Source organism: Oncorhynchus mykiss, chromosome 13, assembly GCF_013265735.2.
Source record: "Oncorhynchus mykiss isolate Arlee chromosome 13, USDA_OmykA_1.1, whole genome shotgun sequence".
Lineage (NCBI taxonomy): Eukaryota > Metazoa > Chordata > Actinopteri > Salmoniformes > Salmonidae > Oncorhynchus > Oncorhynchus mykiss.
Window position 1 is genome coordinate 23,728,681 of NC_048577.1, and position 22,585 is coordinate 23,751,265.

The following is a 22,585-nucleotide window of genomic DNA, read 5'->3' on the forward strand; positions in this document are numbered from 1 at the left end:
GACCAACAAAAGCGAATGGATGCGGTGAGGAGAGGGAAGTCGCCCGAAATCTGGCTACATGTGACGTCACGAGATTTCCTTAGACCAAGCGGCAGCTGCTGAAGCTAGTCACAGAGCCGGGAGGACTGTCGCAGCAATTTCTGTCTACAAATGATTATTTTCGGACATTATAATTGGACGTAGCATCAGCAGCAATGGATACATCCCGGTTTTTCTTCATTTTTTATCACTGACTGACTGTTCTTTCCAAATATTTTGCTGCGTTGGAAGCACGCAAGCGCTCGAAGGGGGGGTGTCCCTAGCTATCGTTATTCGACTTGCCAGGTAAAATACGTAACATTTAATGAAATACTCATTATAAAAAGAAAATCAGAAAGGGTTTAAGAAGCGCTGGGGTTGGGGTTCAATGTTTTATTGGGCCTGTGGAAGCATATTGTCAACGTAAAATGGATGGGCACAACCGTTAGCCTGTAGCGGGCTAGCTAGCATGAATGCACGTCATTTGCAAGTTTGGGATGTGATGCTGCTTGGATGCTGCAACCGGAGGGCTCGGGCATTCTCAAGCGTGAGCTACAATGATGGGTGGTGTTACTGCCTGGCTTCGGCGCAGTCTTTGCGCCCTAAACAAATGATATGTTTATTGAAACAACGCCACATGTTCATATGATATATATATATATATATATATATCTAACGCCAACAACCTAGGAAGAAATGTAGTTAGTCGTAAAAAAAGGTAAAACCTCAAGAGGACACTGTCAGCTAGCTCACGTTTACTACGTTCGTTAGCCGCGTTCAGTGGCTAGTTGGCTCGATTTACAATTTCTATCCCCCAATCACTTGACATTTTATCCGTTTGTTGGGCACGTGAACATTGTTTAAAAATCATCCTTACCCAGTAATGACTTTGTGCCTGTTGTTATTATTGTATAATTAAGCGTGTAATGTTATATGGCAGGCGGATGTTATTATGTAAGCGCAAATGACACCACACGCCCTTGAAACAAAAGCTGTTGTTTCAATATTTGCTTATTTTTGTATGCGGTGCAAGGCCTAGCCATGTCTTGTACATTGATGGCAGAGACTCTTATTGCGGAAAAGGTTTGCACATGTGACCTGTAATGGCCGCTAAAATGGAAAGTCTGGTCATGTCAGCCATTGTTTTTGTTGTCATTGGATTGATTCCATTTATTTTCCATCCCAGAGCCAGGTCTTTCACATCAGTCGGCCGCTTTTGACAGGCGTCCAATCTCTGACAACAAAACACTATACTGCATGTAAGACAGTTTTCTCCTAGTACGGTAGTAGTGCTTCACTTTGAACAAAAATAAACTAATGGGTTGTCACAGGCAGTTTGGCCTCTATTTTGGCACCCTTGTATCACTGGTTACTAGAGATAAGTAAATGGTAATACATTTTTGTCTCTCCACAAAGGACATGAATTTAACCACAGAAGCTGTTCCTGAACTTGAATATGATTGTGGACCCAGAATTAAATCCCTTTATTAAAAAGGTACACATCCTTTACGGCCACCTTGTGTCTATTCTGGTACCAATGGATTATTCTAAGTTGTCTATTAGGATATGCACAAACAACGTCAGAGACTGTGGCAAGGTCAGGGCTGCGTATTAGGACCACGCAAGACTTTGCCGCTTTTACTACACTGTTAGATAATGTGTGCCTTGAGAACTCTACACAAACTTTATTCGATTGAGCAACATATGCGCTTTGATGGGAATAAAATAACCAAATAGCCTCGATCTAGCAGCAGCATACCATCCTGCATCCCACTACTGTCATAACTCTAATGCTAAGCAGGGTTGGTTCAAGTCAGTCCCTGGATGGGAGATCAGATGCTGCTGGAAGTGGTGTTGGAGGGCCAGTAGGAGGAACACTTTCCCCTGGTCTAAAAAAAAAAAAAATCCCATTCCCCCAGGTCAGTGATTGGGGACTTTGCCCTGTGTAAGGTGCTGTCTTTCGGATGGGATGTTAAACGGGTGTCCTGACTCTCTGTGGTCACTAAAGATCTCATAGCACTTATGTATGAGTAGGGGTCTTAACGCCAGTGTCTAAATTCCCAATCTGGCCCTCATACCATCATGGCCAGCTAATCATTCCCAGCTTCCAATTGGCTTATTCCTCTCCCCTGTAACTATTCCCCAGGTTGTTGCTGTAAATTATTACGTGTTCTCAGTCAATGTACCTGGTTAAATTAAATTACCAGTCAAAAGTTGACATACCCTTTGAAACTATTTTCTAATAGTGAAGACATCAAACCTACAAAATAACACCTATGGAATCATGTAGTAACCAAAACAAGTGTTAAACAAATCCAAAATATATTTTTTATTTGAGATTCTTCAAAGTAGCCACCCTTTGCCTTGATGACAGCTTTGCACACTTGGCATTCTCTCAACCAGCTTCACCTAGAATGCTTTTCCAACAGTCTTGAAGGAGTTCCCACATATGCGGAGCACTTGTTGGCCTCTACCTTCACTCCAACTCATCCCAAACCATCTCAATTGGGTTGAGGTCAGGTGATTGTGGAGGCCAGGTCATCTAGTGCAGCACTCCATCACTCTCGTTCTGGGTCATTGTCCTGTTGAAAGACAACTGATTGTCCCACGAAGCGCAAACCAGATGGGATGGCATATCACTGCAGAATGCTGTGGTAGCCATGCTGGTTAAGTGTTCTAAATAAATCATTGATAGTGTCACCAGCAAAGCACTCGCACACCACCTCCATGCTTCACGGTGCGAACCACATATACAGAGATCAACTGTCTCTGCGTCTCACAAAGACATACTGGTTGGAACCAAAAATCAAAACATTTGGACTCATCAGACCAAAGGACAAATTTCCACTGGTCGAATGTCCATTGCTCATGTTTCTTGGCCCAAGCAAGTCTCTTCTTAGTGATGTCCTTTAGTAGTGGCAATTTGACCATGAAGGCCTGATTCACACAGTCTCCTATGAACAGTTGATGTTGAGATGTGTCTGTTACTTGAACTCTGTGAAGCATTTATTTGGGCTGCAATTTCTGAGGCTGGTAACTCTAATGAACGAATGAACTCTGCAGCAAAGGTAACTCTGGGTCTTCCTTTCCTGTGGCGGTCCTCTTGAGAGCCAGTTTCATAATCGCGCTTGATGGTTACTGCGACTGCACTTGAAGAAACTTTAAAAGTTTTTGAAATGTTCCAGATTTACTAACCATGTCTTAAAGTAATGATGGACTGTCATTTATTTTGGCTTATTTCAGCTGTTCTTGCCATAATATGGACTTGGTATTTTACCTTATACCACCCCTACCTTGTCACAACACTGATTGGCTCAAACACATTAAGAAGAAAATACATTTCATAAATTCCACAAATGAACAAGGCACACCTGTTAATTGAAATGCATTCTAGGTGACTACCTCATGAAGCTGATTGAGAGAATGCCAAGAGTGTGCAAAACTGTCATCAGTGCAAAGAGTGGCTATTTGAAGAACCTCAAATATAAAATATTTTTAGATTTGTTTAACACTTTTTTTTGGTTACTAGATGATTCCATGTGTTATTTCATAGTTTTGATGTCTTCACTATTATTCTACAATGTAGAAAATATTAAAAATAAAGAAAAACCCTGGAATGAGTAGGCGTGTCCAAACTTTTGACTGGTACTGTATATAACTTGAATCCCAACCTGGCCAGTCTGATATCTCTAAAAGCATTGATCTTCAGTTACTTTTCACTGCGTATATTTAGTCACATCTAAGTATATTGGCTATTGGCTACAATGATGACAACATTAGCACGGACCTCAGTCAATCACTCCAAATCCCAATTGGAGATCAATGGGAAAAGCAGCCAGTATGTCAAAAGCATTATGTAGGCCTACTCTAGAAAATCTGGTCAATGGCGCTGTATAAGCAGAATTTGGCCCGCCAAAGAGCAGAGAGAGGGAGGAAAGGGGACAAATCTGCCGGTGGGAGGGGACGGGAAGCGCATTCTGGGTCTTAACAATGACCCCAGTTCTCACGTAGGTGTTTGTAAAGGAACGAGAGGGGGTGGGGATGTAGTGTGTGTGTGTGTGTGTGTGGAGCAATCCATGGACCTTTCCCCCCCTCCTTTCTCTCTCCCCTGCTTCCTTCCAGGCTGAGTCACCGCTGGAGTGCCTTAAGAGAGAGAGCGAAGGAAGACGTGGAGAGAAAGGTAGTGTGAGAGAGAGACGGCTAGGGGAGTAAAGACAGAGAGTGAGAGGAAAACGAGTGGCGAGGAGGTAGCAGAAAGGAGAAGAGAGAGAGAGCCAAGGGAGTTGGGGAAAAAGATGGAGTAAGGGAGAGAGAGAGACAACACACAGAGACAGAGTGAGGAGAGTGGGTGTGTGTCTGTGGAAGAGAAAGAGACAGCAAGGTCAGGACTGCTGAACCCCCCCACCCCCTTGGGTCTGAGCGCTGGGCTGACGGTCAAGGCGACGCCACTATGAGTGACCAAAACGTTGTCAAGGAAGGCTGGGTTCAGAAGAGAGGTGAGTCGATTGATTGATTGATGATCGGTGATGTTTACTGTCTTGGAATTTGTTTAATTTTCAAAAACAAACACCCCTTTTCAAACACCCCCGGGTCCCCAAATACCTGTATATACATAAACATTGAACCAACAGGGAAGGGAATCAATGGAATATTGTATTATGATATCCAGGGGTTGGAACCAAAATTATTTTCTAATCGTTTTGTTCTGAACAGAACCATTATTTTTCCCGTTCTGACAACAAAATAAAGTTCTGAACCATTTCGAACCAAAAACATACTCTATATATCGTTCCTTTTGTAACCTCTGAAAACGTTTTATTTTTTTTACATTTCGTTCAGCATTAAATTACTTCACCAATCAGTGTGGATAGAGCAGGGCGCAAGATGCGACTGAAAATGTTCAGTCGAGAGAAGATGGAGGAGGCTTGGCTTGAAGCGCTGGGCATCTTATGACATGCATTATCTGAATTAGGCCCACATAACTATACCTACAGAGAAGCAGCTTCTATGGAGGAACTTTTAATGTCTTTGAATTTCTGAGATTTTTGTGGGACCATAAAAAAATGCCCGGAACATAAAATAACGTTATTAACTGGTTCCCATGAGTTTAATATAACGGTTCTGTTCCGGAACAGTTTAGATCACTTTCGTTTAATTTTGTTCTTTTCCGGTTTTCGGATCTGTTCCCTGAACCGGTTCCAACCCCTCATTTATAGCTAGTATGCACAGCATGTGGTATGGATGATTTTAAGCTGTGTTGACTGGTTGAACACATGGAGTGTGTGTGTGTGGTTATTTATTTAGCCTCTGGCTGTGACACTGCGAGAGACAAATTTGAGTTCTCGGAGGATGGCTTAACTCCCCAGTTCCTTCCTTTCAGAGCCCGGGAGCCACTGAATTGTTACAGGCACTTTTGTGCTGGGTACAAAATCCAGTTAGTCTTCTAAACACTGAAGGGTAGCTAGTGGTTTAGAGTTAAACTATTAGCAAACAATCAGTTTTATACTTGTATTAAATTGTCATTACAAAGTCGTTACTGCATTTTTTGCACACACTGTCACTTGTGGTAAAAGAAAAGTTAAATAATACCATGTAGGCTATTAGCAAAATGGAGCTCCTCTACAACAAGGTCCGCCTGGAGATCTTGCAAGCAAACACAAGCATGGACCGTCGTATTAATTAATTATGTATTAACCTTCTTGAACCATGATGAATCATCCTGCCATGCTGTTAAATAAAAATGCACTTCCTTAAAGCCGTACATAGGGGTACATCCCAGATGACATCTTATTCACTTTTATAATACACTACTTTTGTCCAGGGCCCATAGCCCTGGAACTATAAAGAGAAGAGTACCATTTAGAATGCAGTGAAGGTCTGACCACTGCTACAGCCAGCTAGTCAGTCAGTAACTATAAAAACTGATAGGCTAAGTTTCCAGTATGACCCAATCCCTGCTGGACTTGTTGCAGGTGAGTACATAAAGAACTGGAGGCCGCGCTACTTCCTGCTGAAGACAGACGGATCCTTCATCGGCTACAAAGACAAACCCCAGGACGCAGACCTGGCCTATCCCCTCAATAACTTCTCTGTAGCAAGTAGGTTCTCCTTGCCATTATCAGTCCCCATTTTAAACTATTTGGGGGCGGTTTCTCAGACACAGATTAAGCCTAGTCCTGGACTAAAAAGCAAGCTCAATGGAGAATCTCAATTGAAAAGGATTGAGTCCAGGACTAGGTTTAATCTGTCCCAGGAAACCGCTTCTTAGTGTGTTGGGTATATTGTATTACAATATACAGTGTATTCGGAAAGTATTCAGACCTCATGACTTTTTCCACATTTTTATTCGAAAATGTATTAAATATTTTTTTTAAATCCTCAGCAATCTACACACAATACCCCATAATGACACAGTGAAAACAGGTTGTTAAAATCCTTTGGAAATGTATTAAAAATAACAAACAGATACCTTATTTACATAAGCATTCAGACCCTTTGCTATGAGACTCAAAGTTGAGCTCTGTTGCATCCTGTTTCCATTGATCATTCTTGAGATGTTTCTAAAACTTGATTGGAGTCAACCTGTGGTAAATTCAATTGAATAGACATGATTTGGAAAGGCACACACCTGTCTATATAAGGTCCCACAGTTGACAGTGCATGTCAGAGCAAAAACCAAGCCATGAGGTCGAAGGAATTGTCCGTAGAGCCTCGAGACAGGATTGTGTAGAGGCACAGATCTGAGGACAGGTACCAAAATATTTCTGCAGCATTGAAGGTCCCCAAGAACAGTGGCCTCCATTATTCTTAACTGGAAGAAATTTGGAACCACCAAGACTTCCTAGAGCTTGCCGCCCTGCCAAACTGATCAATCGGGTAGAAGGGCCTTGGTCAGGGAGGTGACCAAGAACCTGATGGTCACTCTGACAGAGCTCTAGAGTTCCTCTGTGGAGATGGGAGAACCTTCCAGAAGGACAACCATCTCTGCAGCACTCCACCAATCAGGCCTTTATGATAGAGTGGCCAGACGGAAGCCACTCCTCAGTAAACAGCACATGACAGCCCGCTTGGAGTTTGCCAAAAGGCACCTAAAGACTCAGACCATGAGAAACAAGATTCTCTTGTCTGATGAAACCAAGATGGAACTCTTTGGCCTGAATGCCAAGTGTCAAGCCTGGAGGAAACCTGGCACCATCCCTATGGTGAAACGTGGTGGCAGGATCATGCTGTGGGGATGTTTTTCAGCAGCAGGGACTGGGAGACTAGTCCCTGCTGGGGAGGGTGAATGAAAGTGAATGGAGCAAAGTACAGAGAGATCCTTGATGAAATCCTACTCCAGAGCGCTCAGGACCACAGACTGGGGTGAAGGTTCAACTTGCAACAGGACAACGACCTTAAGCACACAGCCAAGACAACGCTGGAGTGGATTCTGGATAGGTCTCTGAATGTCCTTGAGTGGCCCAGCCAGAGCCCGGACTTGGACCCGATCAAGCATCTCTGGAGAGACCTGAAAATATCTCTGCAGCGACACTCCCCATCCAACCTGATAGAGCTTGAGAGGATCTGCAGAGAAGAATCGGAGAAACTTCCCAAATACAGGTGTGCCAAGCCTGTAGCGTCATACTCAAGAAGACTCGAGGCTGTAATTTTTAATAAATTAGCAAAAATGTCTTAACCTGTTTTTGCTTTGTCAATATAGGGTATTGTGTGTAGATTGTGGGGGGGGGGGGGGGGGGGGACTATTTAATCAAATTTAGATTAAGGCTGTAACAAATCAAAATATGGAAAAAGTAAAGCTGTCTGAATACTTTCCTAAGGCATTGTGCTACAATTTTCTTAATTTTGAAATATCATTAAAGGTCCCATTTTAGGCAGTGTGCATTCCCAAGAGCCAATGTGTCTCTGTCAAACGTTCAGTTAAATTAGTGCTACTTGAGTATAGTACAACACTATGTTGCCACCGTTATCTCCTGAAACAGTAGTGAGTGACAAATGTTTATTCTGTGATGCTTTGTCAACCTCCATGGTATGAAGGATTTATTCAATCACTCGTTTATTTTTTACCTTCTTGCTCTCTCCCACCTCTCTCTCTCTCTCTCTCGCTCCCTCTTTCTTCCCTCTCTTTCCTTCCCGACACACCCTCTATTTCTCCCCCCACTTTCTCCCTCTCCTTAGAGTGTCAGCTGATGAAGACAGAGAGGCCAAAGCCCAACACGTTCATCATCCGCTGTTTACAGTGGACAACGGTTATTGAGAGGACATTCCACGTGGACACGCCCGATGAGAGGTGGGTCTCCCTCTCTCTCACTCCCTCCTCTCTCTCCTCTTCCTCTACTACAGCCTTGCCTCCTCATCTCTCGCCATTAGGGAAAACGCTATTGAAAATTGAAGAAGAATACCTTTACACTGTTTAGATGCTGCTAAAACATGTTAATCTAAGCATAAAACTTCCACAGCAGCAGTTGCATGTTTTGATGTAACTAGTTTTAACAAACCACAGGAGCATCCAGACAGAATGGGGGTATGTCTCTAGATTTCTCCATGACATTTATTTTGTACCCTGCACTTTTTGAAATGTGTGCTTTCCTCAGCACACAAATACACGCACACATACACACGCAGTAAAGTGAGCTGCTGTTGGTTGGTTCCAGAGATGAGTGGGCCGAAGCCATCCAGATGGTGGCCGACTCCCTGGCCAAGCAGGAGGAGGAGGGGATCCTGTGCAGCCCCACGTCGCAGATCGAGAATGAGGTCAACGAGGAGGAGATGGACACCTCCACCAGCCAACACAAACGGAAGGTGAGCCGCTCTGGGGACTGAGCGCAGGTCATACATTGGTAGATGGGCACATAAACACCAAGCAAGATTGTTTCTCTCATCTCAATGAAGGCTTCTCCTCTTCTCGTTTCTTTTCTCCTCTACTTTCCTCTTCTCTCTGACAGACAATGAATGACTTTGACTATCTGAAACTACTGGGAAAAGGCACTTTTGGGAAAGTCATTCTGGTGAAGGAGAAGGCGAGCGGAACTTATTACGCCATGAAGATCCTGAAGAAAGAAGTCATCATCGCCAAGGTACTGGCTGGTTTTAAAGCAGTTTCTCTCAACCTTTTTTAGTCTAGGGATCAAATCAACCAAATAAAATGTTATGTCACATGCGGCGAATACAACAGACCTTACAGTGAAATGCTTACTTACGAGCCCTTAACAACAATGCAGTTTTAAGAAAAATAAGTGTTAAGTACAAAATAGATAAGTAAAAAATGTTAAATAAAAGTAACAAATAATTCAAGAGCGCCAGTATAATAACAGTAGCGAGGCTATATACAGGGGTACCGGTACAGGGTAATGTTCTGGGGTACAGGTTAGTAGAGGTAATATGTACATCAGCAAACTAGAACTATGTTTTTTCCTGCTTGGAAGTACATTTAAACTAAACTAGCACTATAGAACTGACTAAATGAGTGTCTGGGACCATCCCACAGACCGGTGGTCGAAACACTGGTAGAAAGAACTGAGCCCTGTTGGAATGGATTCAGATATCACCATTTGGCGCCTTGTACCTTCTACATCCTAACATTCTGTCTTTCTCTCCCACTCTCTTTCCCTCTCTCTCTACCCCCGTTTCTGGATTTTCCTCTCTTTCCTTGTAACTCAGGACGAAGTTGCTCACACCCTCACAGAAAGCAGAGTGTTGAAAAACACCCGGCATCCATTCCTAACAGTGAGTATTGTTTAGCAAAGACTTGAAGGCAAACTTTATACTGTAAGCCTGTATTATTCACTTGGAGGCCATGTCTCAAATGGCACCCATATGGCTCTGGTCAAAAGTAGTGCACTATATAGGGAATAGGGTGCCACTTGGGATGCAGCCACAGACTCACAGCCACAGACTCAGTCAAAGCAAAGTCTGATTGAATAAACATTTAAGCTGATCTACTGTTGCACGTGTCATTAGATATGAATTCACAAGATAATTGAACATCTGTTTGTGTGGATGTAAAGAAACAAAACAACAACGATGGTGCAACTCTTGTTATTTTTCTCTAGTCTCTGAAGTACTCCTTTCAGACCAAGGACCGGTTGTGCTTTGTCATGGAGTATGTGAACGGAGGAGAGGTAAGAGATGCCTGGGGAAAGATTAGCATTTTTTATTTTTTTACAGACACTGTAGGTGTGTTGATGAGGATTCCCTGAGACAGGTGCACCTTCCTCTTCCACCATACAGAATTATTTCCAGGACTCTAAATAATTATTTTCAGGAACCGTCTCAGATTAGGAATGCTGATCTAGGATCAAGTCCCTCTCCTATTCATTCTGATTTAAAATGCAAAACTGATCTTAGATCAGCACTCCTACTCAGAGACAATTTGTGAATACAGGCCCATAACATGTTTTTTAGAGAGCTATTAGTGAATGGAACTATATATTTTTATATGCAGATGTATAAATACATATTTTTCCTCGTAGCTGTTTTTCCATTTGTCAAGAGAGCGAGTGTTTTCCGAGGACCGCACGCGATTCTACGGAGCTGAGATCGTCTCCGCTTTAGACTACCTTCACTCTGCCAAGATAGTGTACCGCGATCTGAAGGTACATTCATTCATATTAGCCAAACTGTTGGACAGTCATTGCTATATCTATCATAACACCATGTGTAGACTTCTCTTAGAAGCGAATCCTTACTTCCAATCCTAACTAAGTCCAATGGGAGACAAAGTGAAGATTTTGACTTAAAACTTATAAAAAGAGCATTCTGTTGAGGATGGATATATTATAGGGGCGTATATTCAACATATAACATGATATTTATTCTCATTGGCAGCTGGAGAACTTGATGCTGGATAAAGACGGGCACGTCAAGATCACGGACTTCGGCCTCTGCAAAGAGGGCATCACCGACACGGCCACCATGAAGACCTTCTGCGGCACGCCAGAGTACCTGGCTCCAGAGGTCAGCGCTCACACTGATGTACACTACACTACCCAGAATGCCATGTTGTGAGATCTATCCATGTTTTCTTATGGGAGGAAATATTCTAGGTGTCTAATATACTAACCACATCAGTGTACTGATTAAAGCAGAGCTCTACTACCAAGAGACAAAAGCCCTTGCACGGAAAAGAGTCAGGTGTAGAGAAGAACGGTATGAATGCCGAATGCTCCCAAGGGGGCCAAGAGGATACAGTCAGGTCACATACTAATAAAATAAAATCTAATGTTATTGGTCACGTACATATTTTACAAATGTTATTGCAGGTGCAGCGAAATGCTTATGTTCCTAACTCCATCAGTGTGGTAATACCTAACAATACACAGAAATCCACAATATAAAGAAGAAATATCAGAACGAGCAATGTCAGTCCAAAATATATATGTATATGGTGGTGTGTATAGACATTATGGACAATAAATGTGCAGTAGTTATATAGGATGAGCCTTGACTAGAATTAGAGGTCGACTGATTATGATTTTTCAACGCCGATACTGATTATTGGAGGACCAAAAAAAGCAGGTGCCGATTTGTATTTATTTATTTGTAATAATGACAATTACAACAATACTGAATGAACAATGAACACTTTTATTTTAACTTAATATAATACATAAATAAATACATTTAATCTCAAATAATGAAACATGTTCAATTTGGTTTAAATAATGCAAAAAACTGTGTTGGACAAGAAAGTAAAAGTGCAATATGTGCCATGTAAAAAAGCTAAAGTTTAAGTTACTAGCTCAGAACATATGCTAAAAGGAAGCACGGGTCTTCCTTTTTTTCTTCATGGGTCTTTAACCTGTTGCGACGAGCAATCCCGTATCCGGGAGCGTAATTATAGCCTCAAGCTCATTACCATAACGCAACGTTAACTATTCATGAAAATCGCAAATGAAATGAAATAAATATATTGGCTCACAAGCTTAGCCTTTTGTTAACAACACTGTCATCTCAGATTTTCAAAAAATGCTTTTCAACCATAGCTACACAAGCATTTGTGTAAGAGTATTGATAGCTAGCATAGCATTAAGCCTAGCATTCAGCAGGCGACATTTTCACAAAAACAAGAAAAGCATTCAAATAAAATCATTTACCTTTGAAGAACTTCGGATGTTTTCAATGAGGAGACTCTCAGTTAGATAGCAAATGTTCAGTTTTTCCAAAAATTATTTGTGTAGGAGAAATCGCTGTTTTGTTCATCACGTTTGGCTAAGAAAAAAAAAACGAAAATTCAGTCATTACAACGCAAACTTTTTTCCAAATTAACTCCATAATATCGACAGAAACATGGCAAACGTTGTTTAGAATCAATCCTCAAGGTGTTTTTCACATATCTATTCGATGATAAATCACTCGTGGCAGTTTTGTTTCTCCTCTGTTCAAAATGGAAAAATGCACGCACCTGGAGATTACGCAATAGTTTCGACGGAGGACACTGAGCGGACACCTGGTAAATGTAGTCTCTTATGGTCAATTTTCCAATGATATGCCTACAAATACGTCACAATGCTGCAAACACCTTGGGGAAACGACAGAAAGTGTAGGCTCATTCCTTGCGCATTCACAGCCATATAAGGAGACATTGGAACACAGCGCATTCGAAATCTGGCTCACTTCCTGTATGAAATGTCATCTTGGTTTCGCCTGTAGCATTAGTTCTGTGGCACTCACAGACAATATCTTTGCAGTTTTGGAAACGTCAGAGTGTTTTCTTTCCAAAGCTGTCAATTATATGCATTGTCGAGCATCTTTTCGTGACAAAATATCTTGTTTAAAATGGGAACGTTTTTCATCCAAAAATGAAATACTGCCCCCAGAGGTTCAAGAGGTTAATGTTCTCAGTTAAGAAGTTTTAAGTTGTAGTGCAAATAGCAGAGCTTGTCTGCATGGTCCCCTGTCAGTCTGCTCCTCCGCTTCTCATAAATGATCCCCACCTCACTGAACAGTCTAGCTTGGGACCGAAGAAGGTGGGAGACAGAGAAACTTCTTTGCCAACGGAGCGAGTGATTGAAGTCTGTCCTCATTCTGCTTCCACCACTCAAAAGGCAAGCCGCTCTTTCTGTCAATGACAGGCGCTGTGAGTTAACACTCCAACTCAATTTCAAAACTTCATCCCTGCCCTCTTAGATTTCCGAGGATTCTAGCGTAGAGGTTGTCCACCAGACTGGGTGGCTGATCTACCCAGATTCTGCCTTTTTGCGCCTGGATCTGGGTCATCCTCTTCACTTGTCCCATCTGCTGTGGCTCTTGGATTTGGTTTCCTTAGTAGGTCAGACTCCTCCTTCAGCCACTGTGCTGTCCCAGAGGTGAAGGCATAGCTCTTGTAACGTGGATCCAGGACAGTTTCCAGCACCAGGGAACTTTAGGTTTGAGACAATGTCCCACTGTGCAGCAGACAAACCGCTGATGTGTCCGTATTCACCTGCCAACACATTCAGTGCACGCCAATGTTCAAACATCCTCTGCAACATGTGTAGTGTGGAGTTCCAGCGAGTTTGAACTGCTTGGATGATGCTGTGTTTGGGAAGGCCAAGCTCTTCCTGAATGGCCCTCAGCCTCTGTTTGGCCAGTACAGAGTGGTCGAAGTGAGTTGCACAGCTCTTCAACATGGCAATAATGTCTAGCACAGCTCTCTGACTGGACAGGCCATCATTGATTACAAGCTGTAGGGTGTGTGCACTGTAGCTGAAGTCTGGAAGCTCTGCCAGTCTCATACCTTTCACCATGTTTGCCCCACTGTCCCTGAGGACCAGCACTACACGTTCTGTGTGGATTTCCCAGTATTCCAACATGGTCAAAAACATCTCTCTGACGTAGTTTCCTATCTGTGATCCATTCATAGTCTTGACATTCAGCACAACCTGCTTTCTTGTCCAGACATTGTCAATGAAATGTCCAGTAAGACGCATCAGGGACTCTGTAGTGCCTGACCAGCAGTCAGTTGTGAATGCCATGTGTGGAGCATCCACTGGTGCCACCAGATTCTTCACTTTCATCACAACTCTTTCATGTGTTTTATCTAGCATTTCGGTGCGAAATCATTTATATTTTGATCCTGGGTTCATCAAGAGTAATCCAGCTGCTGAAAACCAACGTCAGACACCACTGTGAATGGCTGGTTGTCAATGGCAATCATCTCAATAATTGCTTCATCCATCTTCCTGGCCCTTGGGTCTTTGTCCTGCCATTTTGATTTTTTATTAAAAAGTTGTAAGATTTTAGCCTGCGATGTCTGTATGTGACTTGTCTGTATCACTTTTTCCTTGTGAAGAATTTGCGTTTGCTTTTTTTCATAATTTGCTTCCTTATGGGCTTTTGGATGGGGGATTTTTAAGGTGATTCCACAGGTTGGTGGTATTTTTTGATTTAGCAGTTGCTGACCCCATGCTTACATCTTCATCACAAATAAGACACCTTGCTTTCCCTGGTGCCAATTCAATGTAATAGTCCCACAGTGGTGCTCTGCTTTTCTCTGCCATCTGTAAAATTAATATGTTTGTGTACACACACACATACACACAGAGCTCTCTGAAGTGACAATGATACTGAAGAGTCTGCTTAGGAGACACAAATACTCTCAACTGTTTGAATAATAAAAATAGAGTTACCTGTGATGAATGTTGAAAACAAAAACTGTCATTTCTATATGCAGGAAATCCTATTTTAATAATGGGCATGGTAAGAATTGAATACCAAAGTGTGAGTCATAATCTCCATGACACCTTCCAGCAAAATCTGAAAAGCGGTTCCGTCATTCATTTATTCATAGGACATTTTTAGATTGACTTCAAATAAGGTCTGTTTCGTGTAGGCTTATACCACCTTGCCAATTTGATAACTGTGTAGATATCCATAGGACAAGGTAACTCTGATCAATATTGGATAAATAAACTCAGCACAAAAATAATCGTCCTCTCACTGTCAACTACGTTTATTTTCAGCAAACTTAACATGTATAAATATTTGTATGAATATAAGATTCAACAACTGAGACATAAACTGAACATGGCGCCGGAAGAAATGGCAGCAGTTTTACGGCCGCCCAACCAATTGTGCTATTATGTTTTTTTTCGCGTTGTTTGTAACTTATTTTGTACATAATGTTTGTGCAACCGTATCTTACGGCAAAAAAGAGCTTCTGGATATCAGGACAGTGATCACTCACTTCGGATTAGACAAAGATTGTCTTGTGCGTCTTGTTTGTTGAAGAAACATTCTTCAAACACCTAACCAGGCCGACATCCCCGTTATTTTCAAGAGGAAGCGACGCAGGTGCCTGGTCAGGACCCGGAAAAGGCGAGTGAGAAAGCTGCCGTTACCGTCAATACTACTCGCCAAAGTGCAATCATTGGACAATAAACTAGACGAGGTACAATCACAAATATCCTACCAACGGGACATCAACTGTAATATCCTATGTTTCACGGAAACGTGGCTGAATGACATGGATATTAAGTTAGCGGGATACACGCTGCACTGGCAAGATAGTACAGCACACTCCGGTAAGACGAGGGGGGGACGGTCTGTGTATATTTGTAAACAACAGCTGGTGCACGAAATCTAAGGAAGTCTCTAGATGTTGCTCGCCTGAAGTAGAGTATATTGTGAGAAATTGCAGGCCACACTACTTGCCTAGAGAGTTTTCAGCTATACTTTTCGTGGTTGTTTATTTACCACCACAGACTGGCACTAAGACCGCACTCAGTCAGCTGTATAAGGAAATAAGCAAACAGGAAACCACTCACCTAGTGGCCGGAGACTTTAATGCAGGGAAACTTCAATCAGTTCTACCAAATTCCCATCAACATTTTAAATGTGCAACCAGAGGGAAACAAATTCTAGATCACCCGTACTCCACACACAGAGACGCGTACAAAGCTCTCCCTCGCCCTCCATTTGGTAAATCTGACCACAACTCTATCCTCCTGATTCCTGCTTACAAGCAAAAATTAAAGCAGGAAGCACCAGTGACTCGGTCAATAAAAAAGTGGTTAGATGAAGCAGATGCTAAACTACAGGAGTGTTTTGCTATCACAGACTGGAACATGTTCTGCGATTCTTCCGATGGCATTGAGGAGTACACCACATCAGTCACTGGCCTTATCAATAAGTGTATCGAGGACGTTGTCCCCACAGTGACTGTACGTACATACCCCAACTAGAAGCCATGGATTACAGGCAACATATGCACTGAGCTAAAGGGTAGAGCTGCCGCTTTCAAGTTGCGGGACTCTAACCCGGAAGCTTAAAAGAAATCGTGTTATGCCCTGCAATGGACCATCAAACAGGCAAAGCGTCAATACAGGGCTATGATTGAATCATACTACACTGGCTCCGACGCTCTTCGGATGTGGCAGGGCTTGCAAACTATTACAGACTACAAAGGGAAGCACAGCCGCGAGCTGCCCAGTGACACGAGCCTACCAGATGAGCTAATTCACTTCTATGCTCGCTTCGAGGCAAGCAACACTGAGGCATGCATGAGCGCATCAGCTGTTCCAGATGACTGTGTGATCACGCTCTCCGTAGCCGACGTGAGTAAGACCTTTAAACAGGTCAACATACACAAGGCTGCGGGGCCAGACGGATTACCAGGACTTGTGCTCCGGGCATGTGCTGACCAACTGGCAGGTGTCTTCACTGACATTTTCAACATGTCCCTGATTGAGTCTGTAATACCAACATGTTTCAAGCAGACCACCATTGTCCCTGTGCCCAAGAACACAAAGGCAGCCTAAAGACTACAGACCCGTAGCACTCACGTCCGTAGACATGAAGTGCTTTGAAAGGTTGGTAATGGATCACATCAACACCATTATCCCAGAAACCCTAGACCTACTCCAATTTGCATACCGCCAAAACAGATCCACAGATGATGCAATCTCTATTGCACTCCACACTGCCCTTTCCCACGTGGACAAAAGGAACACTTATGTGAGAATGCTATTCATTGACTACAGCTCAGCATTCAACACCATAGTACCTTCAAAGCTCATCACTAAGCTAAGGATCCTGGGACTAAACACCTCCCTCTGCAACTGGATCCTGGACTTCCTGACGGGCCGCCCCCAGGTGGTGAGAGTAGGTAACAACACACGCTGATCCTCAACAATGGCGCTCCCCAGGGGTGTGTGCTCAGCCTCCTCCTGTACTCCCTGTTCACCCACGACTGCATGGCCAGGCACGACTCCAACACCATCATTAAGTTTGCAGACGACACAACAGTGGTAGGCCTGATCACCGACAACGACGAGACAGCATATAGGGAGGAAGTCAGAGACCTGGCCGGGTGGTGCCAGAATAACAACCTATCCCTCAACATAACCAAGACTAAGGAGATGATTGTGGACTACAGGAAAAGGAGGACAGAGCACGCCCCCATTCTCATCGACGAGACTGTAGTGGAGCAGGTTGAGAGCTTCAAGTTCCTTGGTGTCCACATCAACAACAAACTAGAATGGTCCAAACACACCAAGTCAGTCGTGAAGATTTGGCATGGGTCCTGAGATCCTAAAAAGGTTCTACAGCTGCAATTGCTCAGCCTCTGACCGCAAGGCACTACAGAGGGTAGTGCGTACGGCCCAGTACATCACTGGGGCTAAGCTGCATGCCATCCAGGACCTCTACACCGGTGTCAGAGGAAAGCCCTAAAAATTGTCAAAGACCCCTGTCACCCCAGTGATAGACTGTTCTCTCTACTACTGCATGGCAAGCGGTACCGGAGTGCCAAGTCTAGGACAAAAAGGCTTCTCAACAGTTGTTTTATCCCCCCAAAGCCATAAGACTCCTGAACAGGTAATAAAATGGCCTAAATGGCCTTTCATAACTGTGACCTTAGTTGCCTACCGTCTGTAAGCTGTTAGTGCCAGAATGACCGTTCCACAGGTGCATGTTCATAAATTGTTTATTGTTCATGGAACAAGCATGGGAAACAGTGTTTAAACCCTTTACAATGAAGATCTGTGAAGTTATTTGTATTTTTACGAATTATCTTTGAAAGTAAGACCTTTAAACAGGGTCCTGAAAAAGAGACATTTATTTTTGTGCTGAGTTTATAAGCGAATAATTTTTTTTGTACAGTTGATATATGAAAATATGTTGACAAACTTTACCTTATCCGAGTGAGATTTACACGAGTATCAAAACATCGAGGCGGTTTAAGCATGCACGAAAGACAGACCTTGTTTGAAGTAGACCAAGACATTCTCTATGGAAGACATGAACGGTAAAATAACTAAGGAACCCCTTTCAAGTTGAGCCGCAAGTTATTATAGGAATTATGAGGCGTCGACTATTTCTCTCTCTACCATTTGTATTTCATATACCTTTGACTATTGGATGTTCTTTAGTATTGCCAGGAGTTGATAGGCTTGAAGTGCTTCAAGCATTGCGAATGTAACAGTATAGCTTCCGTCCCTCTCCTCACCCCTACCTGGGCTTGAACCAGGGACCCTCTGCACACATAGACAACTGACACCCAAGAAGCATCGTTACCCATCGCGCCACAAAAGCCGCGGCCCATGCAGAGCAAGGGGAACCACTACTTCAAGGTCTCAGAGCGAGTGACGTCACCGATTGAAACGCTATTAGCGCGCACCACCGCTAACTAGCTAGCCATTTCACATCGGTTACACGAAGAGCTGCTGGCAAACACAGGAAAGTGCTGTTAGATTGAATGCTTACGAGCCTGCTGCTGCCTACCACCGCTCAGTCAGCATGCTTCATCAAATCTTAGACTTAATTATAATATAATAAACACACAGAAATACGAGCCTAATGTCATTAATACGGTCAAATCCGGAAACTTTAATTTCGAAAACAAAATGTTTATTCTTTCAGTGAATCACGGAACCGTTCCGTATTTTAGCGAACGGGTGGCAACCCTAAGTCTAAATATTGCTGTTACATTGCACAACCTTCAGTGTTATGTCATAATTACGTAAAATTCTGGCAAATTAGTTCGCAATGAGCCAGGCGGCCCAAACTGTTGCATATACCCTGACTCTACGTGCAATGAATGCAAGAGAAGTGACACAATTTCCCTAGTTAATATTGCCTGTTAACATGAATGTCTTTTAACTAAATATGCAGGTTTAAAAAAATATACTTCTGTGTATTGATTTTAAATAAGGCATTTATGTTTATGGTTAGGTACATTTGTGCAAAGGTTGTGCTTTTGTTAAATCATCACCCGTTTGGCGAAGTAGGCTGTGATTCGATGACAAATTAACAGGTACCGTATTGATTATATGCAACGCTGGACAACCTTGTTAACCTAGTAATATCATTAACCATGTGTAGTTAACTAGTGATTATGTGAAGATTGAATGTTTTTTATAAGATAAGTTTAATGCTAGCTAGCAACTTAACTTTGCTCCTTGCTGCACCTGCGTAACAGGTGGTCAGCCTGCCACGCAGTTTCCTCGTGGAATGCAATGTAATCGGCATGCAAAAAAACGTAACTTGAAATCGGCCCTAATTAATCGGTCAAAATTGAATGCAGTATATACATATGAAGTGGGTAAAACATACTGTATTATGTCATGATGTCCCTATGCTAGGTGCTGGAGGACAATGACTACGGCCGGGCGGTGGACTGGTGGGGTCTGGGCGTGGTCATGTATGAGATGATGTGCGGTCGGCTGCCCTTCTACAACCAGGACCACGAGAAGCTGTTTGAGCTGATCCTCATGGAGGAGATCAAGTTTCCACGCACGCTCTCCTCCGACTCCAAGTCCCTGCTCTCCGGCCTGCTCATCAAGGACCCCAACAAACGGTACAGAGAGATAGAAACAGACGCTCGGGCACACACACAGACAGACATGCATGCATTGAAGCAAGAGAGATGTACACACAGAGGCACAGGTATGCAGACAGACGAACGAACACACACACACACACACACACACACACCAAGGCTCCAGTGGGGGATTATACGAAGCTGGGTCAGTGATCAGCTAACAAACTCTGCCAAATAGTTTTGACACAACACATTTCCTTCTTCGTAACAGATCAACTTGAAGTGGATTATTGACTCATGCTAATCAGCTAACCAGTCCTCAACTGTAACTTCCCATCATTTAGTATTTTTTGTATAGGAGTAACTGGCTCACTCATTGATCCTGCTTTATGAAATACTAGCTCATCACAATTTTGCATTTGCTTATTGTTCTGCTACAAAGCTGTTTTGTCACTAAAAGCTTGAGAGGCAGCTAGGTTAGTGGTAAACCCAAGGGAGAACATTTTCTCATTCACCCCTTGATGTTATTCCAGGATTTGCACCTAGCTCATGTTGTCTTGTTTCTTGACAGGTTTTCTAGAAAGTGTTCACATTTGTACTTTTCTTTATTTCCATCAGACTCGGTGGCGGTCCAGACGATGCGAAGGAGATAATGCGCCACAGTTTCTTTGTGGCTATAGACTGGCAAGACGTCTACGACAAAAAGGTGAGTCTCCTCTTCTACACCTGATCACTTAGGATTTCATTAAACCAGTTCTCTGCCCTCCCACCGACTTCTGAACGAATTCGGAATATTCCACGCGGGTGAAAATGACTAGCATTTTTCCAGTCAAATATGCAAATATGGATGTCACACACAAGCCACAGACATCAGTGTGTCACATGTCACTGTGGTCCTGTGTGGCTCAGTTGATAAAAGCATGATGTCAAGATCTTGGGTTTGACTCCTCATGCCACCGATACAAAAATGTATCCACAAACTAATGTATCCACTTTGGATAAAAGCGTCTGCTAAATGGCATATCAATTATATATTACATGTGACAACGATGTCCTCTCTCTCTCCCCTACAGTTGGTCCCCCCCTTCATGCCACAGGTCTCGTCAGAGACAGACACCCGGTATTTCGATGAGGAGTTCACGGCACAGACGATCACCATCACTCCCCCGGAGAAATGTAAGTGTCCATCGGATCCCTCTGCACGGTTCGGCCCACTTCTTTGGAATAGGGGTTTCCTGCCATAGACTCTGCCATAGGATGATTAGTCTGTTGAATTGTTGGGGGTGTTGTGCTGTGGTACTGGCTTTGATTTAGTGATTATTCTAGGGTAACACTGTTACTCAAGTGACCTTAAGTTTTTTATTTATTTTTTATTTCACATTTATTTAACCAGGTAGGCTAGTCTCATTTACAACTGTGACCTGGCCATGATAAAGCAAAGCAGTTCGACACATACAACAACACAGAGTTACACATGGAATAAACAAACATAGTCAATAATACAGTATAAAATAGTATATATACAGTGTGTGCAAATGAGATAGGATAAGGGAGGTAAGGCAATAAATAGGCCATGGTGGCGAAGTAATTGCAATATAGCAATTAAACACTGGAATGGTAGATGTGCAGAAGATGAATGTGCAAGTAGAGATACTGGGGTGCAAAGGAGCAAGATAAATGAATAAATACAGTATGGGGATGAGGTAGTTGGATGGGCTATTTACAGATGGGCTATGTGCAGTGATCTGTGAGCTGCTCTGACAGCTTGTGCTTAAAGCTAGTGAGGGAGATATGAGTCTCAGCTTCAGTGATTTTTGCAGTTATTTCCAGTCATTGGCAGCTGAGAACTGGAAGGAAAGGCGGCCAAAGGAGGAATTGGCTTTGGGGATGACCAGTGAAATATACCTGCTGGAGCGCGTGCTGTGGGTGGGTGCTGCTATGGTGACCAGTGAGCTGAGATAAGGCGGGGCTTTACCTAGCAGAGACTTGTCAATGACCTGGAGCAAGTGGGTTTGGCGACGAATATGAAGCGAGGGCCAGCCATCGAGAGCGTACAGGTTGCAGTGGTGGGTAGTATATGGGGCTTTGGTGACAAAACGGATGGCACTGTGATAGACTGCATCCAATTTGTTGAGTAGAGTGTTGGAGGCTATTTTGGAAATGACATCGCCGAAGTCGAGGATCGGTAGGATGGTCAGTTTAACAAGGGTATGTTTGGCAGCATGAGTGAAGGATGCTTTGTTGCGAAATAGGAAGCTGATTCTAGATTTAATTGTGGATTGGAGATGTTTAATGTGAGTCTGGAAGGAGAGTTTACAGTCTAACCAGACACCAAGGTATTTGTAGTTGTCCACATATTCTAAGTCAGAACTGTCCAGAGTAGTGATGCTAGACGGGCGGGCAGGTGCGGGCAGCGATTGGTTGAAGAGCATGCGTTTAGTTTTACTTGCATTTAAGAGCAGTTGGAGGCCACAGAAGGAGAGTTGTATGGCATTGAAGCTTTTCTGGAGGTTAACACAGTGTCCAAAGAAGGGCCAGAAGTATACAGAATGGTGCTCGCCTGCATAGAGGTGGATCAGAGAATCACCAGCAGCAAGAGCGACATCATTGATGTATACAGAGAAAAGAGTCGGCCTGAGAATTGAACCCTGTGGCACCGCCATAGAGACTGCCAGAGGTCCGGACAACAGGCCCTCCGATTTGACACACTGAACTCTGTCTAAGAAGTAGTTGGTGAACCAGGTCGAGGCAATCATTTCAGAAACCAAGGCTGTTGAGTCTGCCGATAAGAATTTGGTGATTGACAGAGTCGAAAGCCTTGGCCAGGTC

The 22,585-nt window shown here is 43.2% G+C and overlaps 1 protein-coding gene across 2 annotated transcripts in view; it reads left to right on the forward strand.

The window, feature by feature from the left end:
* The window catches only part of LOC110486000 (RAC-gamma serine/threonine-protein kinase), a 25,877-nt gene continuing 3,292 nt past the window's right edge, over window positions 1-22,585 (forward strand). Inside the window, exons 1-14 of one of the 2 annotated variants that reach the window (XM_036940650.1) lie at window positions 32-324; window positions 1,435-1,513; window positions 4,141-4,514; window positions 5,991-6,116; window positions 8,194-8,305; window positions 8,670-8,817; window positions 8,961-9,092; window positions 9,676-9,741; window positions 10,068-10,136; window positions 10,488-10,610; window positions 10,843-10,971; window positions 19,578-19,792; window positions 20,375-20,462; window positions 20,830-20,932. In XM_036940650.1, the coding sequence (XP_036796545.1) occupies window positions 4,469-4,514; window positions 5,991-6,116; window positions 8,194-8,305; window positions 8,670-8,817; window positions 8,961-9,092; window positions 9,676-9,741; window positions 10,068-10,136; window positions 10,488-10,610; window positions 10,843-10,971; window positions 19,578-19,792; window positions 20,375-20,462; window positions 20,830-20,932 (1,357 nt within the window). In that variant the 5' untranslated portion in view covers window positions 32-324; window positions 1,435-1,513; window positions 4,141-4,468. Of the gene's footprint in view, window positions 325-1,434; window positions 1,514-4,140; window positions 4,515-5,990; window positions 6,117-8,193; window positions 8,306-8,669; window positions 8,818-8,960; window positions 9,093-9,675; window positions 9,742-10,067; window positions 10,137-10,487; window positions 10,611-10,842; window positions 10,972-19,577; window positions 19,793-20,374; window positions 20,463-20,829; window positions 20,933-22,585 lie in introns of both variants that reach the window. The other variant, XM_021557274.2, reaches the window with a different exon arrangement.